Source organism: Equus caballus, chromosome 6 (assembly GCF_041296265.1).
Source record: "Equus caballus isolate H_3958 breed thoroughbred chromosome 6, TB-T2T, whole genome shotgun sequence".
Taxonomy (NCBI): domain Eukaryota; kingdom Metazoa; phylum Chordata; class Mammalia; order Perissodactyla; family Equidae; genus Equus; species Equus caballus.
Window position 1 is genome coordinate 98485147 of NC_091689.1, and position 17613 is coordinate 98502759.

Genomic DNA, 17613 nt, shown 5'->3' on the forward strand with positions numbered 1-17613 from the left:
TGCTATGAACAGAACGGACCACCCTGTTCCTAGGAATTCAGGGGTGTGGAAAGGGGAAAGTTCCTGGTTTAAGAAAAATGTACGTCAATTGAAAGAAGAGTAAATGTGAGAAGAAAATGGAGCGATTTTCATGGCTCGGGGGAAAAAACGCCTATTACAGAGGATGCATGAATCCCACAACTAGACAAATTGATGTTCGTGTGTATGAAGCCAACAGAAAGAATTTCTCAAATTCATAAGGGCACTTCCTGCAAAAAGCTTACTCAAATTTTTGAGTAAAAAGATGACTGAAAATTAAGAACTGAAGAACTAGAAACTGTGATATAAAAGGGAAGTTTGGGGTTACTTAAACACAGAGTGAAAACTAAATTTAGTGATGTCTCAGGTCCAACATCCCAGCTGCCGTCTCAGCCCAACAAGAAAGAAGTCTGGGAGGGCAGCAGGGTGGAAGGAGGGGTGACTGTCTGCTTGGCGAGTTTTTGATGAGGGATATGGCAGGGACCGGAGTTGGAATGGTCCCTAGAGGTCTTCTGACCTAAATACACATTAAAGAAATTGCGGTCCAGCTAACGACCGCAGGGCGCCCAGAGTCAGCAACTCGCCATGGCAGCGCCGAGGCTGACCCGGTTCTGACCTGCGGGTCTGTTCACCTCCCGGCCCTGACGTTGTGTCCACTGCCCCCCGTCACCGTCCTAGAGACGGACTCTGGAATGGCACCTGCAGCAGAGGCAAATCCCACCGATGGGTTTCAGCACCCCTGGATCTGAGAGCCCATCCTCGCGGACTGAAGGCTCTCTGTGAGGAAAAGGGCTGTGTGAGTATGAGGTACGACCAGAGACACCTGCTGCCCCTTGAACTGCCGGGGAATTAAAGAGAGTCCTTGTCTTTTCTGGTTATAACCCAGAAACCTTTATGCCAGTGGTATTTGTTGACTCTGGCAGGGTAAAGCTCCATCTTAAATTATTGAACACAGTGTGTTCTAATTATTCTAATTGGTGACAAATATTACAGCACAAGAAGAAGCAGCTGCCTGACACTGAGAAGTCATCTGACCCTTATTTTAATTGCTTTCCCCCGCGCTGAGGGTGAACACCCTCGCCCTGTCACAGGGCCTGAGGATGGGGAGGTTTTTAACTTACTGCTTCTCGTCAAAACCCACACGGGAACAATACCAGTCAGATGACACGTGTATGTTGAGCTGAATACATAATTACCAAAGGATGAGGTGAGAGAATTTAAGGTGAGATAGCTTTTTATTTTTTAATTGCAAGCGAGTGATTTTCCTGAGTGAGAAAAGAGAAAAATACATCTGTACTTTTACAGACATACATTTAACAGAAGATGATGTAGGTACTGTATATTCTAGGTTCCTCACACCTAAATATAATACATATCTCGGAACCCTTGCCTGTCTGGTCACCTCCGGGTGCTGGAGAAGCATATTTCAAAATGAAAATGAGAAAGCCAAGAAGGTGCTGCCTTCTCGACAGTTCTCGACAGGACACCTTTATGGTTTTATTTGTGTAAAACCAGCTCTGGTCCAAAGTCCTTCTTTGCCATCCCCCAGCTGACGTTCCTGACGAGGAACCTTTGCCTCACATTCTCCAGCCCCCTGTTGACGGCAGCCCTGGTTACAGGTCAGCTTCTTGATCCGCCTCTGCAGTGTGTGTGCAAGCTGATTCTACGGCTTTAATCAGGGAAAAGCAGAACATGTAGAACGGATCACACGTGTAAGACACTGTTCAAAAACACTCAGGAGAGAGATTGGGCCATCTGACAAGACGTGGAAAGAACTGAAGGGGTCACTGGTGGGCAAGAGGGCGGCTGCCTTGGACACAATCGGTAGGCAGGGGTTCTCTCCCTCGGGATGCTGCTAAACACCCCATAATGCACAAGACGGGCCTTCTCCTCCCAGTAGAACTATCCAGCCCCAAATGTCAACAGTGCTGCTATTGAGAAACTGGTATGAGGGATCTTAAAAATCCTCTATAATCTCCTCGTTTCACATTTAATCCCAGAGTGGTTGAATGATCTGTGGAAAGCTAGAAATAAAGTCTAGAATCCAGGTTCTGACTTACACCTGTGATCACTCACCTCCACTGTTCCCTCTATATCCCACACCCTCTTCCCAAAGTCTCTGGAAAAGGGCATCAGAGACTTTTCTCTGCACTGATCGAGATCTGGAATCGAGCATATGCACATTTCTCCACGTGAATGCACATTGTTTCAAAGCTCACCCTGAAAGCTTACCACAGCAATGGCTAGTCAATATTCCTGACTTTCCATTTAAGAGCTTGACTCTTGGGGTGCAATGAAGTCACCTGATGGTTTGAAAAGGAAAAGAGAGAGCAACACTGAATGAGAGAGCTGTAAAAGTCAAACTACAGCAAGAGGAAAGAAGAATGGCAGGGAGAAGGGAACCAGAGGAACACGGAAGTGCGAGTATGCTGGAAAAATCCCATAAGCTCCTTTGCAGCTTATAATTTTCATTAAAAAAAATCTCGTAAGTAGGTAACACCAAAAACCATATGTTTGGATTAAAATACGTTCAGATTTTAAAAAGATGTCACCAACTGACAGTCCATACACTCCTTCTTCACAGGTAGTCTGAAAGAGTTCATCCATTCATTCCTTTCAGTTGAGTAAACGTGAATCAATTGCTACTGCATTCCAGAAACAGCACACCACCCGGCTTCTGGGAACTCACAGGCTTCCGGAAGAGACAGGCGTGTGTAAATTGTGACCAGCACAGGAAACTGCGTGCAAAACAGAGGTGGCTGCACAGCAGGTGTGGCATGGCGCCCCTTTATCAGCTCTGCCTGGGTGGTGTCTCTGGTTTATACGTGCATTCTCATCTGTTACTGGACTCCTTTGTGGCCAGGAATAGACGTGCACGAGATAGAGCGATAGGACCTAAAGGAGCCGGAGTTTAACTCCTCTTCACACGGAATCACGGCAAACAGCCCGGACTTCAATCCAGACAGACTTGGGTTTCAATTTCATCCGCTCCTCTCAGACACCAGCCCCCACAACATACCCTCCCACTGCGTGTTCCTGGTCAAGTCACTTACCTTCTCTGAATGTTGGTTTCCTCCTCCTAAAATTAGGAAGCTGAAACACATGAAGTGTTCATGCCTAGAGCCTATAGTTAGTGATACTGTACTGTTTACTTAAAAATTTGCTAAGAGAGTAGATCTTATGCTATGTTCTTATCACAACACAAAATACTAATAATAAAGGGGGCGAGAGGAAACTTCTGGAGGTGACAGATAAGTTTATGGCATAGATTGTGGTGATGGTTCCCCGGGTGTATCTTATCTCCGGAGTCATCAAGTGGTATACATTAAATGTGCACAGTTTTTGTATGTCAATAATGTGGTTTAAAAAATATATTGTGTTTAGTATCAGGCAGTAAATTTAGTACCAGTAAGTGTGCATAACTGGAAGAAACTATTATTGTTAATATTATTATTTGATTATTATTAAGAGGGTTGTATCCTTAGCTAAATGGTTTTTACCAAAACAGAAAAAAATTGAAAATTAGTTTGAGACACATGCCTACTTTGGAACATGGTTCTGTAACCAAATCATGCCAGCTTAGGATCTAGTCCTGGTTCCCTCAAACCCTAGGGATTACACGTAACAAACCAGAACAGCGTGCTGTGTCCGTCCACCTCAACATGCATGTACTGCTCGGGCTGCGGCAGGTGGTCTGATCCAGGATCTCCTGCCTCAGCCACCAAGACCATCACTAGAGAAACTGCCTGACACATGGATGGCTCTCCTGCGAGTCCAACACGCCAGAGCTTTACTGACCCAAACAGCTGTTTTCATGTGTTTTCTAAAATCGTTTTCCAGAAGCAATCTGGCTTGTAGACATCTCCACCGACATTTCATAAATACCTTTGCGCTTGTTAATAAACCTCTAAGCACATTTGAAGATCTGATTGAGATGATAAATGCTCTTCTTTCTATTATTTATTCAAGTTTAAGAATAATTCTTCTTAGTAATAAATTTCCTCCACCTAAAACAGACTGAATGGATTACAAATTGCCCACACATTTTTTTCTTGGAAAATTGTATTTATCTATTTGTCACTCTACCCACTCTACATTCACATTTGAGAGGTGCTAAATAAGTCTCACTTTTGAAAATGTCATGCATGTCTAATTTTATGCCTGGAAACATAATTTTTTTTATTTTATGGAAAGTAAACAATATGCCACATTTCAAAAATTTTGCCAAGCCTTATGTTATTGTTATATAGCACACTTAGTCCACCATTACAGCAATTTACCAATATAAATGCATAATAAAGCCACACGCTTTTCATTTCTATGGTATGTAGGGAGGCTGGATGCAAATAACAGTTATTTGATCTTTCATAAATATAATTAATACCATAGGGAAAATTCTGAGTTATATCTTTTCCTTTACCATGGAATCAACAAAATTATGGGAAACAGAATCAGAATATACATGTTTGAGAATCACAGACGTGGTAGTGTTACTATTCCTGAGAGACTCGAGTAAGAAACCTGCTTTAAATCAAGGTCATTATCAAAAACATTGGGGTGTTTACAGTAGGAGCCCATTTTAGAGAGTCACGTTTGACTCGCCCCGACTGTGAACTGCTGACCTGTCAGGGCTAAGTTGCGCCAGATAAACTTAAATTCACCTGAGTCTTGTCTATTAGGTAGCATTTATTTTTCTATCAATATTAACTCCTTTCTACGTACTGCTGGTTCCTCTGTTACTTTTTTAAGTGACTCTTTCATATTAAAATTTAAGATAAGCTTTGAAATATGCCCTTCTACTTCTTTCTTTTATTTATTCAAGAACTATTGGAATACAAATCAGAAGTGTTGCCTCTCTCTCCCTCCTCCCCACGTCCAGGAGTTGGGGGCACCATCCCTAGGCCACATAACCTAGGAGTCAGCCTTGATTTCTTTCTCTCCTTCTCCCTGAGAATCAGTGCTCAGCAAGGCCCGTCAGTTCCACCTGCAGAACTCTTCCCTTCTCTCCCCTCCGACTCGAGGCCACCACATCTTTCTCATCGGCTTACAGAGCAGCCTCCAGCAGAGTCCTCTGCTCCCACACTCGCCTCGTGCTCCGCCCCACCCACTCTCCACTGTCTCGCACACCCCAGGTCACAGCACAGCTCTGCCCCACTCAGCTCCCACCACTTCCTGAACCCACAAAGGCTCAGCTCATCCCCTCCCCAGCTGTGCCACTGCCCCGTCCTCTGCCTGGGGGCCCTTCCCCACGTCTTCATGGGTCTCAGATTGCTCCGCTCCACCCACTCATCAGTATGTTATCTCTTCATGGCACTTATTTGAACTTTTAAAAAAATTAATAGACTCTATTTTTTAAGAGCAGTTTTAGGTTCATAGAAAAACTGAGCAGGGAATCCAGTGCTGCATGCCCCTCCTGCTCCTCCCCAGACGATACAGTGTCATTCTGCCCCCAAAATCTGCCGGGCTCCGCCTATTCATCCCCCCCCAGCCCCCAGCCTTTGGCAACACTGACCTCTTCACTGTCTTGGTAGTTTTGCCTTTTCCTGAATGGCATACTCTTGGAACCATACAGCACATTCACGATTTGATTGTAAAACATTAACATATTTATTGCCTATGTCCCCTCTAGAAGGCAGACTCCTGAGAGCAGGAGCTTATCCTCTCGGTCTCTCCTTCGCCCTCAGCACAACGACAGACCCAACATGATCCTCGGCAGCAACCCGTGGACTGAATGAATGGATGAGGCGACCCACCAGCCCAGGAGACGGAACTCACCGAAGGTTTGGAAACATTCCCTTCTCAGCTTGTTCTAGTAACTTTGGAGAAAACTCACCTCGGTTTCTGACTTTCACCTTGCTGCTTTGCCAATACTGGGAAAGGAGGAGCTGTCCTACCCCCGAGTGGCTGAGGGTGTGGCCCCCACGGCCCTGCGTGGGACAGTGTGTCCTGCAGGGTTTATCTGGAGCGCATCCCCACGGGAAGGCTGGCTTGGCCCTGCCTCCCTCTGCCCTCTGCTCACAGCCGCGCGGGGGCGGCGTCCCACGTTCCTCCGTCCTCACCCTCGCTCTTCTGAATCTTACCATCTACCCTGCACAACCTCCGTTCTCATCGCTCTCTGCCTCTATATTCTCCTTCCTAGCCTCTGTTTTCACCTGTGAAGAGAAAAACACCCTCACTGTGACGGATGAGACAGAGAACGGCATCGAGATTCCCTGAATTAAGGAAAAGAAGAACCACGTAGTCTGAAGTGCCATTAACCAGAACAAGGGTCGCGTCCCAAAGCACTGAGACAGCCCAGACGCCTCTGCCACAGTTTCCATAGAACCTCCAACTTTCTCTCGCTGAAATCATTTTTTCTGAATCTCCACCATTCAGTATATAACAATCCATTTTCTTACTCAGTTCTCAAGTGATCCTTTTGTTTATTGTGTCACAATTTTTAGAAATCTTCTTTCTCAATGCTTGGGCCATAGGAGGCGCCTCTGAATTCACGATGATGGGAGCTGGCCACCACCGATGCCCAGACTCGGGGAAATATGCCATCCTCACCCTCCTAACTGCCTTCATTGTCTGACATCCTTCAAGTTTACACCTACCCAGCCTGTCTTTCCAAACTGAGCCCTGCTCTCTCTAACAGAAGCCCCTTCCCAGCAGGGGGAGCACAAAGGAGCAAAATCCAGACAGATACCATTGCTGACAGTGGAAGGAAGTAACACGATGTATTTTGGGGGGCTATGTAAAAACTAAGGAAGGAAAGTTTCTAAAAATGTGCAAAATTAAAAAGAACATCGTAAAGAAGAAAAAAATATTAAAACCCATTTGTAAAGTTCAAATATTTTAGGTTACATCACAGAATTTTCAAGAGAACAGGAAAATTCTATCATTCTGTTTGAAAGGTAGCTCATTCGACACCAGGTAGCATTGCCTACTTTAGTGGGTTTTATGTTTGTTTTGGGTTTTATTTTTTTAAATTAGAAATATACGTTGAAAGGCTACACATTTCTAATTTGTAATTTTCAGAGCTTTGCAGAGAGTGGATGCTTTTATATTATTCATTCACCTAAAAATCAGCTGGTAGGGGATTGTTCAGCCTTCGAGTCTGTAATCGTCTCCTTTTCACGCCTGGAATTTCATAGAATGCTTTCAAGCTCTTTAAAAATAAGGAAATCAAACCCTTCTAAGTAGTAAGCTTCCCCTAAGACCTATTGCTTTTCAAATTTTTTCCTGAGTTCCCAAAGATATAAAAGAAGACACAGAGTAAGCCCAAGGTGTGCCGTGGGACTTGCGTGACTTCGAGGCCTTCAGTGACTTTCCTCCTCAGGGCTGATAAGTCACTAAAAGCCTCGGCCCCTCACAGCTCGTCCTGCAGCCCAGAGTCCACAGCTCTGCAGGTTTTCCTCCAGCTGTGTCTCTGCTGTCAGATATGAAACATTCCCCATCCAACAGGATCAGAGTCCCCAGTCTTTTCGGCGTTCATTCGAATGGCAATGCATCAAATAACATTAAGCAGTGGGCTCGGCAGAGGAAAATATAGAAAGAAGCACACTTACCATCAAACACGTTACTATAATAACAAAGATGCTGAGAAAAATGACAACAGCATAAAATCCTTCTCTGCTCCAGATTTTGTCCGCTTCATGCTGCCCTTGTAAAACATTTTTCTTTAAAAGCAAAACAGAAAGTCCGATGTTAAAGGAGAGCTCGAGGATGCTGGCGTTCTTATCAGACTCTAAGCATACTTCTAGCTTTCTCCATTCAGTGGAGTAGAACACACCTACAGCCCCCACTGCGAGCTGCTCTCAGCCGATCCCGACGAGGCAGTGCTGTCCCCACACACGAGACACTGATCTCCTGTCAGGAGCAAGCTCGCCCCTCACCGCCTCTTGGAAATTCCCCCAACACAGGTGAGAGAGTGCTCTTTCCGTGCTGAGGAACCTGCTCTGGAGCGCTCCTCACCCGTGTTCCGCCCCTCCCACCGCACAACACCCTGCTTTACAAGAACGATTCAGCTCTGAACTTTCCAGCAAAAGTGAAACAGGTGCAAAGAGAATCTCATGGGGCATTCATGAGCAGAGCAACAATGTCGGGGTCATTTCCTGCTTTTTCTTTTATCAAATCATTTTTTTTAAATGCAGACTACTTTGTCAAAATCTGATTAAAGTACCACCTCACCTACATTGTTAGGATATTATATTTTATTTAAAGCAGCAGGGAACACCAAAAAGTCCAAGATTACTGGTAATAAAAGGTAAAATAAATAGTTTTACCTATATTTATTTACTTTTTGCTTGCTTCTTTGGGGTGGAAGCTGGAGAAGAAGCAGGAATAACATGTGAATGGGTGTCTTGGTTTTATTTCACCCATTTGTTTTCTTTTCACCTATTCTTTAAAAAAAGCACATCCACTAAATCACTTCTTCGAATGCAGTTAAGTTTTATAATTCAGTGAAATTTATAGATTTATAGTTAAAGAAACTTTAGCTTGAAACCAAATGGTCCACAGTTAGGAAAGGCATATAGGCTAAGAAACGCTTCTGCACGTCTAGAATTCCCTGTGGCTGGAGTCACCCTCTTCCCGGTGAGAGCCCTTGCTTGTCCCTGGATGTGGTCTCCAAGGATTAAGAAACCCTTGAGCAACAAGATGCGGAATGGTGAAAGGCCACACAGAGATTGAGAGGCCACGGGCACTCCAGGCGGGTGAGTTAGTTCCAGCTTAACGTGAGCGCTGGAGTGACTTCAGCCTCCACCACGAGGGACACAAGAACCACCCACCTCATCCTAGTTAACCCACGGAATCAAGAGAAATAAACAGTAGGTGTCTCAAAAAAAAAAAGAAAAAAGCCTTGAAAAAAACCTGTCCGTGTAGGTGTCTGAACTTTGAAGTCATTGCTAACCAGTTTTGAAGACTCTTGAAAAAAAATAAAACACATTCAACATTTGTAAAGTGGACAAAAAGAAATATTTGCCTTGAAAAATATTTTATGAAAACTTTGATCCTGGAACTCAAGCGAGTCTTGGTGGGGAGTTGAGCGAGATAGGACAGAAAGGGCCTCTGAGTTCAACTGTGATTGCAAGACCGCTGGAGGAGATGCCTCTTGCTTGGAAGAGTTGAGTTTCCATTTCTTTCGCCTGGAAAACACTGATGTGCTCACTATAACATCTTGCCTACTTTCTAAGACATGGACAAACTCATGGATGCCAGAAATGATTTCTGTATGTTTTAAAAATATGGAAGTGGTAACTTGATGGAGAATCCGAAAGTACTTGCTTGACGAAATGATTAGAAACCACGTGTCCTGCTGGAAAGGAAATCTTGGGTTCAAGTGACAACCTGCCTTTTACTCTTTGACCTCAGCCAGATCATATTTTCTTCCAATGTCTCTATAAACAGAGCTGGAAACTCATAGAAAAGAAAACTCTTGTAGAAATCAGGCATAAATATGGAAATGAATTTTTGCAGGCAACTAAATAACACCTCTTGCTTGCTGTAAAAGAAAACTAGTTAAGCCTTCAAGTAGGCAGCATAAACGTGTCAGATTTAAGGATGAGGATCTGAGCTCCAGTTCATGTAAAATTTGGATAAAAAGGGGTGTTTAGGTGGGCGGGAAGAGATTTTGTGTTCCTAACCCGATTTGGTTCAATTCTTTCTTCCTGCTACAGCTCTACACCCCTGGGACGTCATCATGCTCCTTTCTTTTAAGACAAATCTGTTTTCTGTTTTATTTTCTCTTTTAACCAAAGCAGTGGCGATGGAAGAATTAACCTCCCACCCCCACCCCCAACCCCCATTAGAAAGACACATGTTTTGAACTCCTAGAACTTAGTCACTGCACCTTCCTGGTAAACAGATTTCCTTCTGAGTCATGCTATTCCTGCTGAGCACCACTATATTTGTTCAGAGATCTAAGCAACTTGATAAGGGCCAGGTAATAAATGGGAAAGTCTGTAGTTAAGATCCCACAAGTCAAAAGATTTTAATTCACAGGACTCTCCAGTCTAACCTTTGCCTAAGGTCAACATGATATCTTTAATATTTTATCTGGGTGCCCAGGGTCCTGTAATCCGAGTCACGCCCATGCCACCCTGTCACCTTGATGCCTTATTCATAGCTACATCACTTTGTCCTGTAACTTTTTTGTGAAAGAAACTGCTGGGTTTCGTTTTGTTTTATTATTTAAAATTTGGGCAGTTTCTTGTATCAATAACAATGGCTTTTCTATATCCTGTTTAATAATTTGATGCACTACGACTTTCTCGGTTTTTTTAAACCAATTGTTATCCCAAATGGTAGGAATGATCCCGAGGGCTGGGAGAGACAGTGCAGAGGCTCAGGAGACACATGGCTCCAGGAAAGCTGGAGCCCACAGGACGGGGTGATATGGAAACGTCATAAATTATCTGGGTAGCTGACTGACGTAGGCAGATGAGCGGGGTGTGTCCACAGCAGGATGGTTTTGTTAGATAAATGCCAAACTTCCACTGTGTTATGCACACGGTGCACAGTTTGGTCTGGGTGATCTGACACACTGATATTGACTGCATTCCCTCTTGGCCGTGCACGGCCAGGACCATGATTCTTTGGACTGCTGGCTAATGATCCTGGTTTGAAGGAACAGTCATCGAACTCATGGATTACGGTTTATATTTATTTGGCCTGGCTGTTTTCTCTTTGTGGCTATTCCATGAAAGTATCAGTCAATATATTCGCCTGTTCTTTAAAGAAAGTAACTTCCTCCTTTGAAATCTAAGACCTGTGAAACTGGAGTAATTTGCAATTGAACAACAACTACAAAATCCTAAATCATTTTTTCAATATCAGTGCAGAACCTGTTTCAATACGTACTTAATTAACTTTGTAAAAACATTTAAAAATAGAAACTGAAATAATAAACTTAATTTTTTTCCCCTGAGATTTGACTTATTAGGCCTGAGGACGTCTAGTTTTATCTTTATGAGCATCTTATAATAAAACATCATTTGAGTGCCTACAATGTTCTAGGTACCACATAAAAATACATAAAAGAAATAATGTCTTTTTCTCCCAAGAAACTTAGATTTGAAATGAAAACAGATGAATAAATGAAAGTAATTCTCTCTTTGGCATTTTTCTTAGCTTCCCAAGAGTCATTGCGATTAAAAAGAAATCAAGCAAATAAAGAAACAGCAACAACAAAAACACATCTTTCCCTGAAAGTAATTAAAGTAAGTCCAGAAACAGATGCTCTGAGACGTCATCCTCGATGTTCTGTAATTCATGCAAAGGGCGAAACCCCAAAACACCAATATTCCTTTTTCTTGTTAATAAATATGTTCCCATAGCAGAGCTATAATTAGGTGATAAAAATGTGAGAGAATGGGTTGGGACATAAGCTGTTATCACATATTAGCCACAAAGATGAATAAAGAAGTGGGAGACGCACAGAACACCCTCACCGGCAGGAACGACTCTCAGCAAACGAGGGCCCGTGGGCCGCGCGTGTCTGAGCCCCGCAAGCGGCGCCCTGCCAGCTGCTCTCTGTGTCTGCACTTGGAGCTCAGGCCAGAGGGTCCTGCTGGCCATCCCAGAGCTGCCTGGACAGAGGCTCCAAGGACATATCTGTTGCTGAGGACACGCTCCTCACATTCAACTAAAATACTTCCCAGTCTCCTGTAATGTACGTTTTCCTAGATTCTAGATTCCCACGATTTCATTTTAAAAATCACATTTTGACCATCAGCTACACTCTGACTATTCAAGGAAGGGCGTCCAGACCTGGGTCCACTGTGGGTTGGTGGCTCTGTGACAGGCAGTCAGGCTGAGGGCCTTACCCCCGCCGACCTGGATGCGTCAGAGGACCCCGAATACTTCATTTTACCTAGTTTTTTCAACTAGGTTTTTTGGATGGTGAGCTTCTTGTGGTGCTCAAATCTGGATGGCTCTCTGAGCCGCCATATTCCTAAAGCCTTCACAATGGCATTTAAACTCAGAATAAAGCCACACAGAGGAATGCTTACATTGCTCCCTGAAAGCTTGTGGGAAGCAGAATAAATTAATCCAATGGTCTTTTTAAATTTTAAAGAAGAATTGCTGTGGGCAAGACGTGTGCAAGTCAGTCTGTGAAGGGCCTGGACCATGGCAATGGGGTTTGGTTTGATGGACAAAAGAGACCCTTCAGAGTCACGTGCAGGTCGGGCTGGGCAGGCGTCAGGGAGCTGAGGCTCAGGATGACCCCGTCGCTGGCCGCCCTGAAGCAGGAGGTGGACCCTCATCCTCACAGCTCCCGTAGTGCTACTGGTAACGTTATCACAGCCCCGCATTGTCCTTATCTGCTTGTATCTTATTTGCCCTATTAGAACACAGAGAGTGTCGCTCAACAATTATAAAGCCCAGCGCACAACAGACCGTGCACCAGATTAAGAAATCCAGGCTTGCTTCTGCCCCATTTAGGAAGCCCAAGAAGCAGCACGACATTGGGAGGGCGCACCCAGGTTTGCTTGTAGAACGATTGCACGTGCGTGTGTGTGCGCATGTGTGTGTGTGAGTGCATGCTCACGTGTGGGGGCAGAGGGCAGGGAGGGAGCGGAACCAAGTGCAAGGAGACTGGCTACAGGCTGCTGTCACAGTCATAGTTCAATGATGAAACGCGTTTTCATTCTGCTGATCCATGCTGCCCTCCAACAATGTTTGTTCGGTGCTCACTCTACGGAGGATTTCCACATAGGTTTTTTTTTTTAAAATTAATTAATTAATTATTTGGAGGAAGATTAGCCCTGAGCTAACATCCACCACCAATCCTCCTCTTTTTGCTGAGCTGACATCCGTGCCCATCTTCCTCTACTTTATACATGGGACGCCTACCGCATCATGGCTCATCAAGGGAGCACCCACGCGGGAGCTGAATCAGCAAACCTGGGCCACCAAAGCAGAGCAGGTGAACTTAACCGCTGTGCCACCGGGCCGGCCCCACATGTGTATTTTCAAAATTTAATTGACATTTCAAGTCTATAAGATAAGGATTGTACCCACTTTGGTTATGAAGAAACTGAGGCTCGGAGAGGCTGAAACTATACAAAGACAGACTTAATCTCCGAGATTGAATGACCTGCCAAGGTCACATCTCACGTGCTGGACGAGGGACCAGCCTCAGTCCTGCACCAAAGCTGTTTACACCACAGCCAGAGATCCACTGAAACGAGAGGCCGTGTGCCCTACTCAAAGGGGAACAGGCAGGAAGTGAGCCTCCAGGCTCTAGATGCTGCTTTACATGTCACCTGCGATGTCACCTGGACGAAGCCGCTTAGCTTCTACAGGCCTTCCTTTCTGTATCTGTAAATGCTCACGGATGTTCCCTCGAGGTCTGATTCTCTGATTCTGTGGTTCTAATCACACACGTTTAGGATGACGATCACTCTAGCGAGTTCGGTAGAGTGGGACGCAGGAGGAGAAGTAAAAAGGACCGAGTTCACTCAGGAGTGAGGATGGTGGAAGGGGTGTGGACATTTTAAAAGTGCCAAATTTAGAAAACACTATGAAGAAAATATCTGTAGTTCTTAAATTGGGCTCCTCAGCAAAAGAAAAAGCACATTTCCAATTAATTCCAAGGTTGTGGAAAAAGGTGACTCCCTGAGACCATCTGACAGGGAAGTGGAGGGACGCGTGTGGAGGAAGGAAGATCCAGGCGGTTCCGACACTGCAGCGTCAGGTATTCGTCTGACAACATATCAAACGGCCTTTCTTCTAGACAACTCAGTGGAGAAGTCGGGTAGAGCACAAGGCCATAAAGATTCAGAGAGGACCGGTCAAAAAGAGAACCTTGGTGAAAATGAATTTCCTTAAGAATAAACACATGCGGTGTGAGGATCAGAGAATTCTGACCCTGCGGGAGATTTTTATTCTCAAATAACATAATAAACAGCTTTCATCTCCAGGCCTCGTGGGACTGGGTCCCCACGCCACGCTGTTAACATGCTGACATTTTTTAACAAAATATTCCAGGCAACCACATACCTCAGGCAAGACTTCTGTGATCCCAAACTGAGATAAACTTTGATGCAAAACGTTGATATTAAGTGAGCGCAGCACTTCCTCAGACGGCAAAGCATCGGAAATTCCTGCCTTCCGGTTCATGGGGGACACAAACAGTTCAATGGTGTTCTTCTTTTCCTAGAAAAAGAGGATTAGTTGTATGTGTTATAGACATTTTAAACAATGTTGGGAAATATCTTCACTTTTCCTCTAGAAACGTTGAAGAAAGTCAGAATCCTAAAAGGCATCTGGCAGATCAGTTATTACCTGTTCTCTGGGACACTTGACATCACAGCCCAAAGCCGAAATCTTCCACCGGCCGTCTTTCAACTAGTCTACACCTCGAGATTTCAGTTTTATATTTCATTTGATGCTGGTTTATTTTCCATTTCATACTGTAATTTTCGAAATATATTGTTCAGATGCTCCCTCAGATGTCACACTTTCAACTCTACCCTCGGGAGGAAACGCACGTGTCACGCAGGAAAATCACGACAGCTTCCTAGCAGTGTGACCTCGCCAGCTGAGACGGAGACAGGGGATTTCTACCGTAAGTGGCTAACACGCCACGTACACACACAACAAACCCCACACGAAGAGGACATGCCATTGACAGTCTCCTTGCAACTCACACAACGCACTTAGAGAAGGGCATTGTTAGCTTTTCTTTTGGTACATGGAGTTCTCTCCTGCTGGAAAATCTTCTTTTAATGCAATTCACCCAGAAGGTCAGCCAGGTATAAAGTGGGATACCAACACACGCCTAGCAATCCAGACAAAACGGTTCCGTGTTTCCGGGAACAACAGACGAGGACTAAGTATGGCACAATGCTGACATGAAACACGCTTACCACCAATAACAGCAACGTGGGAACAGAGCCCCGTGTCCTGCCCCACACGCTCCTACACACCCTAAACCCGTCAGCCGACTCAATGCCCCGCACGCCTCCGGGGCTCGGGCCTCAGATGCATCTCCACTTTGCAAACGAAAAAACGTAAACAGTTTCCTAAGGCCGCACAGCCAGCCCACGGCCAAGCTGGGGGTGGGGTGCGGTCTGCCTGTCTGTCTGTCTGTCTCCAGGCACGTGCTGTGCCGCCTCAGGCATCCTAACTCTCCTGATTATTACACATTTTCCTGGACCCAGACGTGCGGAAATGTCCCCAACTTCTGCCGGGTGTGGAAACCCCTCTTTCTTCTCTGCAAACAGCCATTATGTCACTAAACCTACACGCACGAAGGTTTGTTGAGGACTCCAAGCATGTGTAAAAGACCTCGATCCAGACACCACTCTCCCTTGTCCTCTGCCTGGAGCAGCGTGTGCCTGATGGAAAGTCTGTTTCATTCTTTCAGGACCTCGGGGAATGCTCTATTTTCTCCTTCGTGCGACTGAGCTAACAGCTTTGTTTTTTTAAGCTCATTTAGTCCCAGAAATAGTTGACTCACAGAATAAAAGTTATGATGGGGACTGAAACAACTCACCTTCCACACAGAAAAGAAAGAAACACTGTAAACCAAAAGGAGAAGTGAATTCTCCCCACAGCTGGACCTGCAGACGCTGAGGCAATGGCTGCGGAGCTCAAGCAGGAGGGCAGGACGTGAGGAGTGAGGACCTGCAGGCCCTGCCTGAGTGCCCAGGGCACAGGACGTTATGGACAATTTATGACTGTGAGCTGATGCCACAGTCTCGTTTCACAGGCATCTCAGGTGACTCACTTTTCACAGAGAGAAAACCATGTTATTCGAATCTGCCTGGGTGCCTTCACCCGACCCGCCTCCGAGTGCAGGGGGAACACACGGGGATGACATCAAGGTTCCCAGACACCGAGGAGCGGGGAGGAAAGGGTGTGGTCACTGAGAGAGGGTCTCGGGGGCCCTCTGGGCTCACCTCACCCCGACCCCTGACACTAGGACTGTCTAGTCTTCACTCTGTTTGGGCTGCTGTCCTCAAGCCCTGGTTCTTCTTTATTCAAAACCCTCCGCCTGGAGCATTCAGGACCCTTCATCCTGCTGGTGTACTGGAAGGGGTTTAACGCTGTCTGGGGGACAGCACAACCGACACAGGGGGTTCCAGCATCAGGGAGAGTATCTGGGGAGTCGAGTCAGGTTGGTGAGATGGGCATTTGGGCTCCTCTATTCCTACCTCCCCGGTGGCCAGCTTCGAACTATAAGAGGGTTGGCCAACTTTTTCTGTTAAGGGTCAGAGAGCAAATGTTTTAGCTTTTGGTTTAGCCAAACAAGGTGCTGCAGCCACTCGGCAATGGCCGCGTGGCCGGACAGCAGCTGTGGACGCTACGTAAACAATGGTGTAGCTTGTTCCAATAACTCTGCCTCTACAAAAGCAGGCGTGACGCCAGCAGTGGCTTGGGAGCCACAGAACCAGAGCAGGGCGCCCTTCACTCCTGAACCCACCACTGAAGGCCAAAGCTTGTTCTGGGAACGCGCGTGGTGGGCATCTTACAATGAGGCGATTGATGTGGACTTGCTGGGGGGAGACGCCCAGAGCCGCGGCCACTCCCTGGCGGAATATCTGAAGCAAGGTCACGTTCAGCCTGTTCACGTCCATTTGCAGTGTCTGAAAAATAAAGAGAAAAAGAAATCCAAACTATGGCAATTCTTCGCTTTTAGGACATTTGGTTCCTGACTGATGACGGACCACAGCAATCTCTGTGACTTTGGTAAATTCACACTCATGGGGCCTTATTGCATTTTTAATTGAGATAAAGTTACAGAGATATTTTATGTGAAATTTTAAATGGTGTTAGTTAAAAAGATGCTGTATTGGGGCCTGCCTGGTGGCGCAGTGGTTAAGTTCACATGTTCTACTTCGGTGGCCCAGGGTTCGCCCGTTCGGACGCTGGGTGCAGACCTACACACCATTTATCAAGCCATGCTGTGGCAGGTGTCCCATGTGTTAAGTGGGGGAAGAAGGGCATGGATATTAGCTCAGGGCCAGTGTTCCTCAGCAAAAAGAGGAGGATTGGCAGCAGATGTTAGCTCAGGGCTAATCATCCTCAAAAAAGAAAAGAAAAGAAAAGAAAGATGGTGTATTGTATAATAATGCAATTTGTCTAGTTATAATGAATAATGCGAATAACTGATCAATTCATAAAGAACTTCACTGAAATGTGTGTTGGTTTATTTTGGCTTGGTTTAAGTCCAGATGACAAAATGAAATATGTGGCCAAGTACATTTCAGTAATGCACACTGAAGGCCACCTTGAAGTTGTGTTCACGTGGTCACGGAGAGGAGGCTGCCGTGTAAGGTCAATAACACCAGACCCCTCATTTCTCCACGCGCTGACCCGCTGCCAGTGTGGGCGCAAGAATGAGGTACAACAATGCATTTTCAAATGCTGGTAAAGAAGCCAGTGATACTGATAATTCGGCATAAGGTAAACAATTCTCATTCAGTTGTTTGGGCAAACACTCTTTGTTTTCAGGTTCTTTTGGGAAAAGACAACCAAACATTTAAAAATTCCCAAAACACAAATCAAGTTACGAAATTAATAATACAGCCTTAATTTAACCCATGCGTGCTGTTACTACACTTAAACCATGAGCTAATTCACTGTGTATTTTCAAAAATGCAT

At 45.3% G+C, this 17613-nt stretch overlaps 1 protein-coding gene across 3 annotated transcripts in view; it reads right to left on the reverse strand.

Moving 5' to 3' along the window:
• Positions 1–17613, reverse strand: part of PTPRR (protein tyrosine phosphatase receptor type R) — a 213097-nt gene that overhangs the window by 84414 nt on the left and 111070 nt on the right. The window contains exons 3-5 of one of the 3 annotated variants that reach the window (XM_023644010.2): positions 16482–16595; positions 14005–14160; positions 7569–7679 (exon numbers count right to left, since the gene is read on the reverse strand). In XM_023644010.2, the coding sequence (XP_023499778.1) occupies positions 7569–7679; positions 14005–14160; positions 16482–16595 (381 nt within the window). Of the gene's footprint in view, positions 1–7568; positions 7680–7792; positions 7970–14004; positions 14161–15502; positions 15632–16481; positions 16596–17613 lie in introns of those variants that run through there. The other 2 variants (XM_070271931.1, XM_014728657.3) reach the window with 2 other exon arrangements.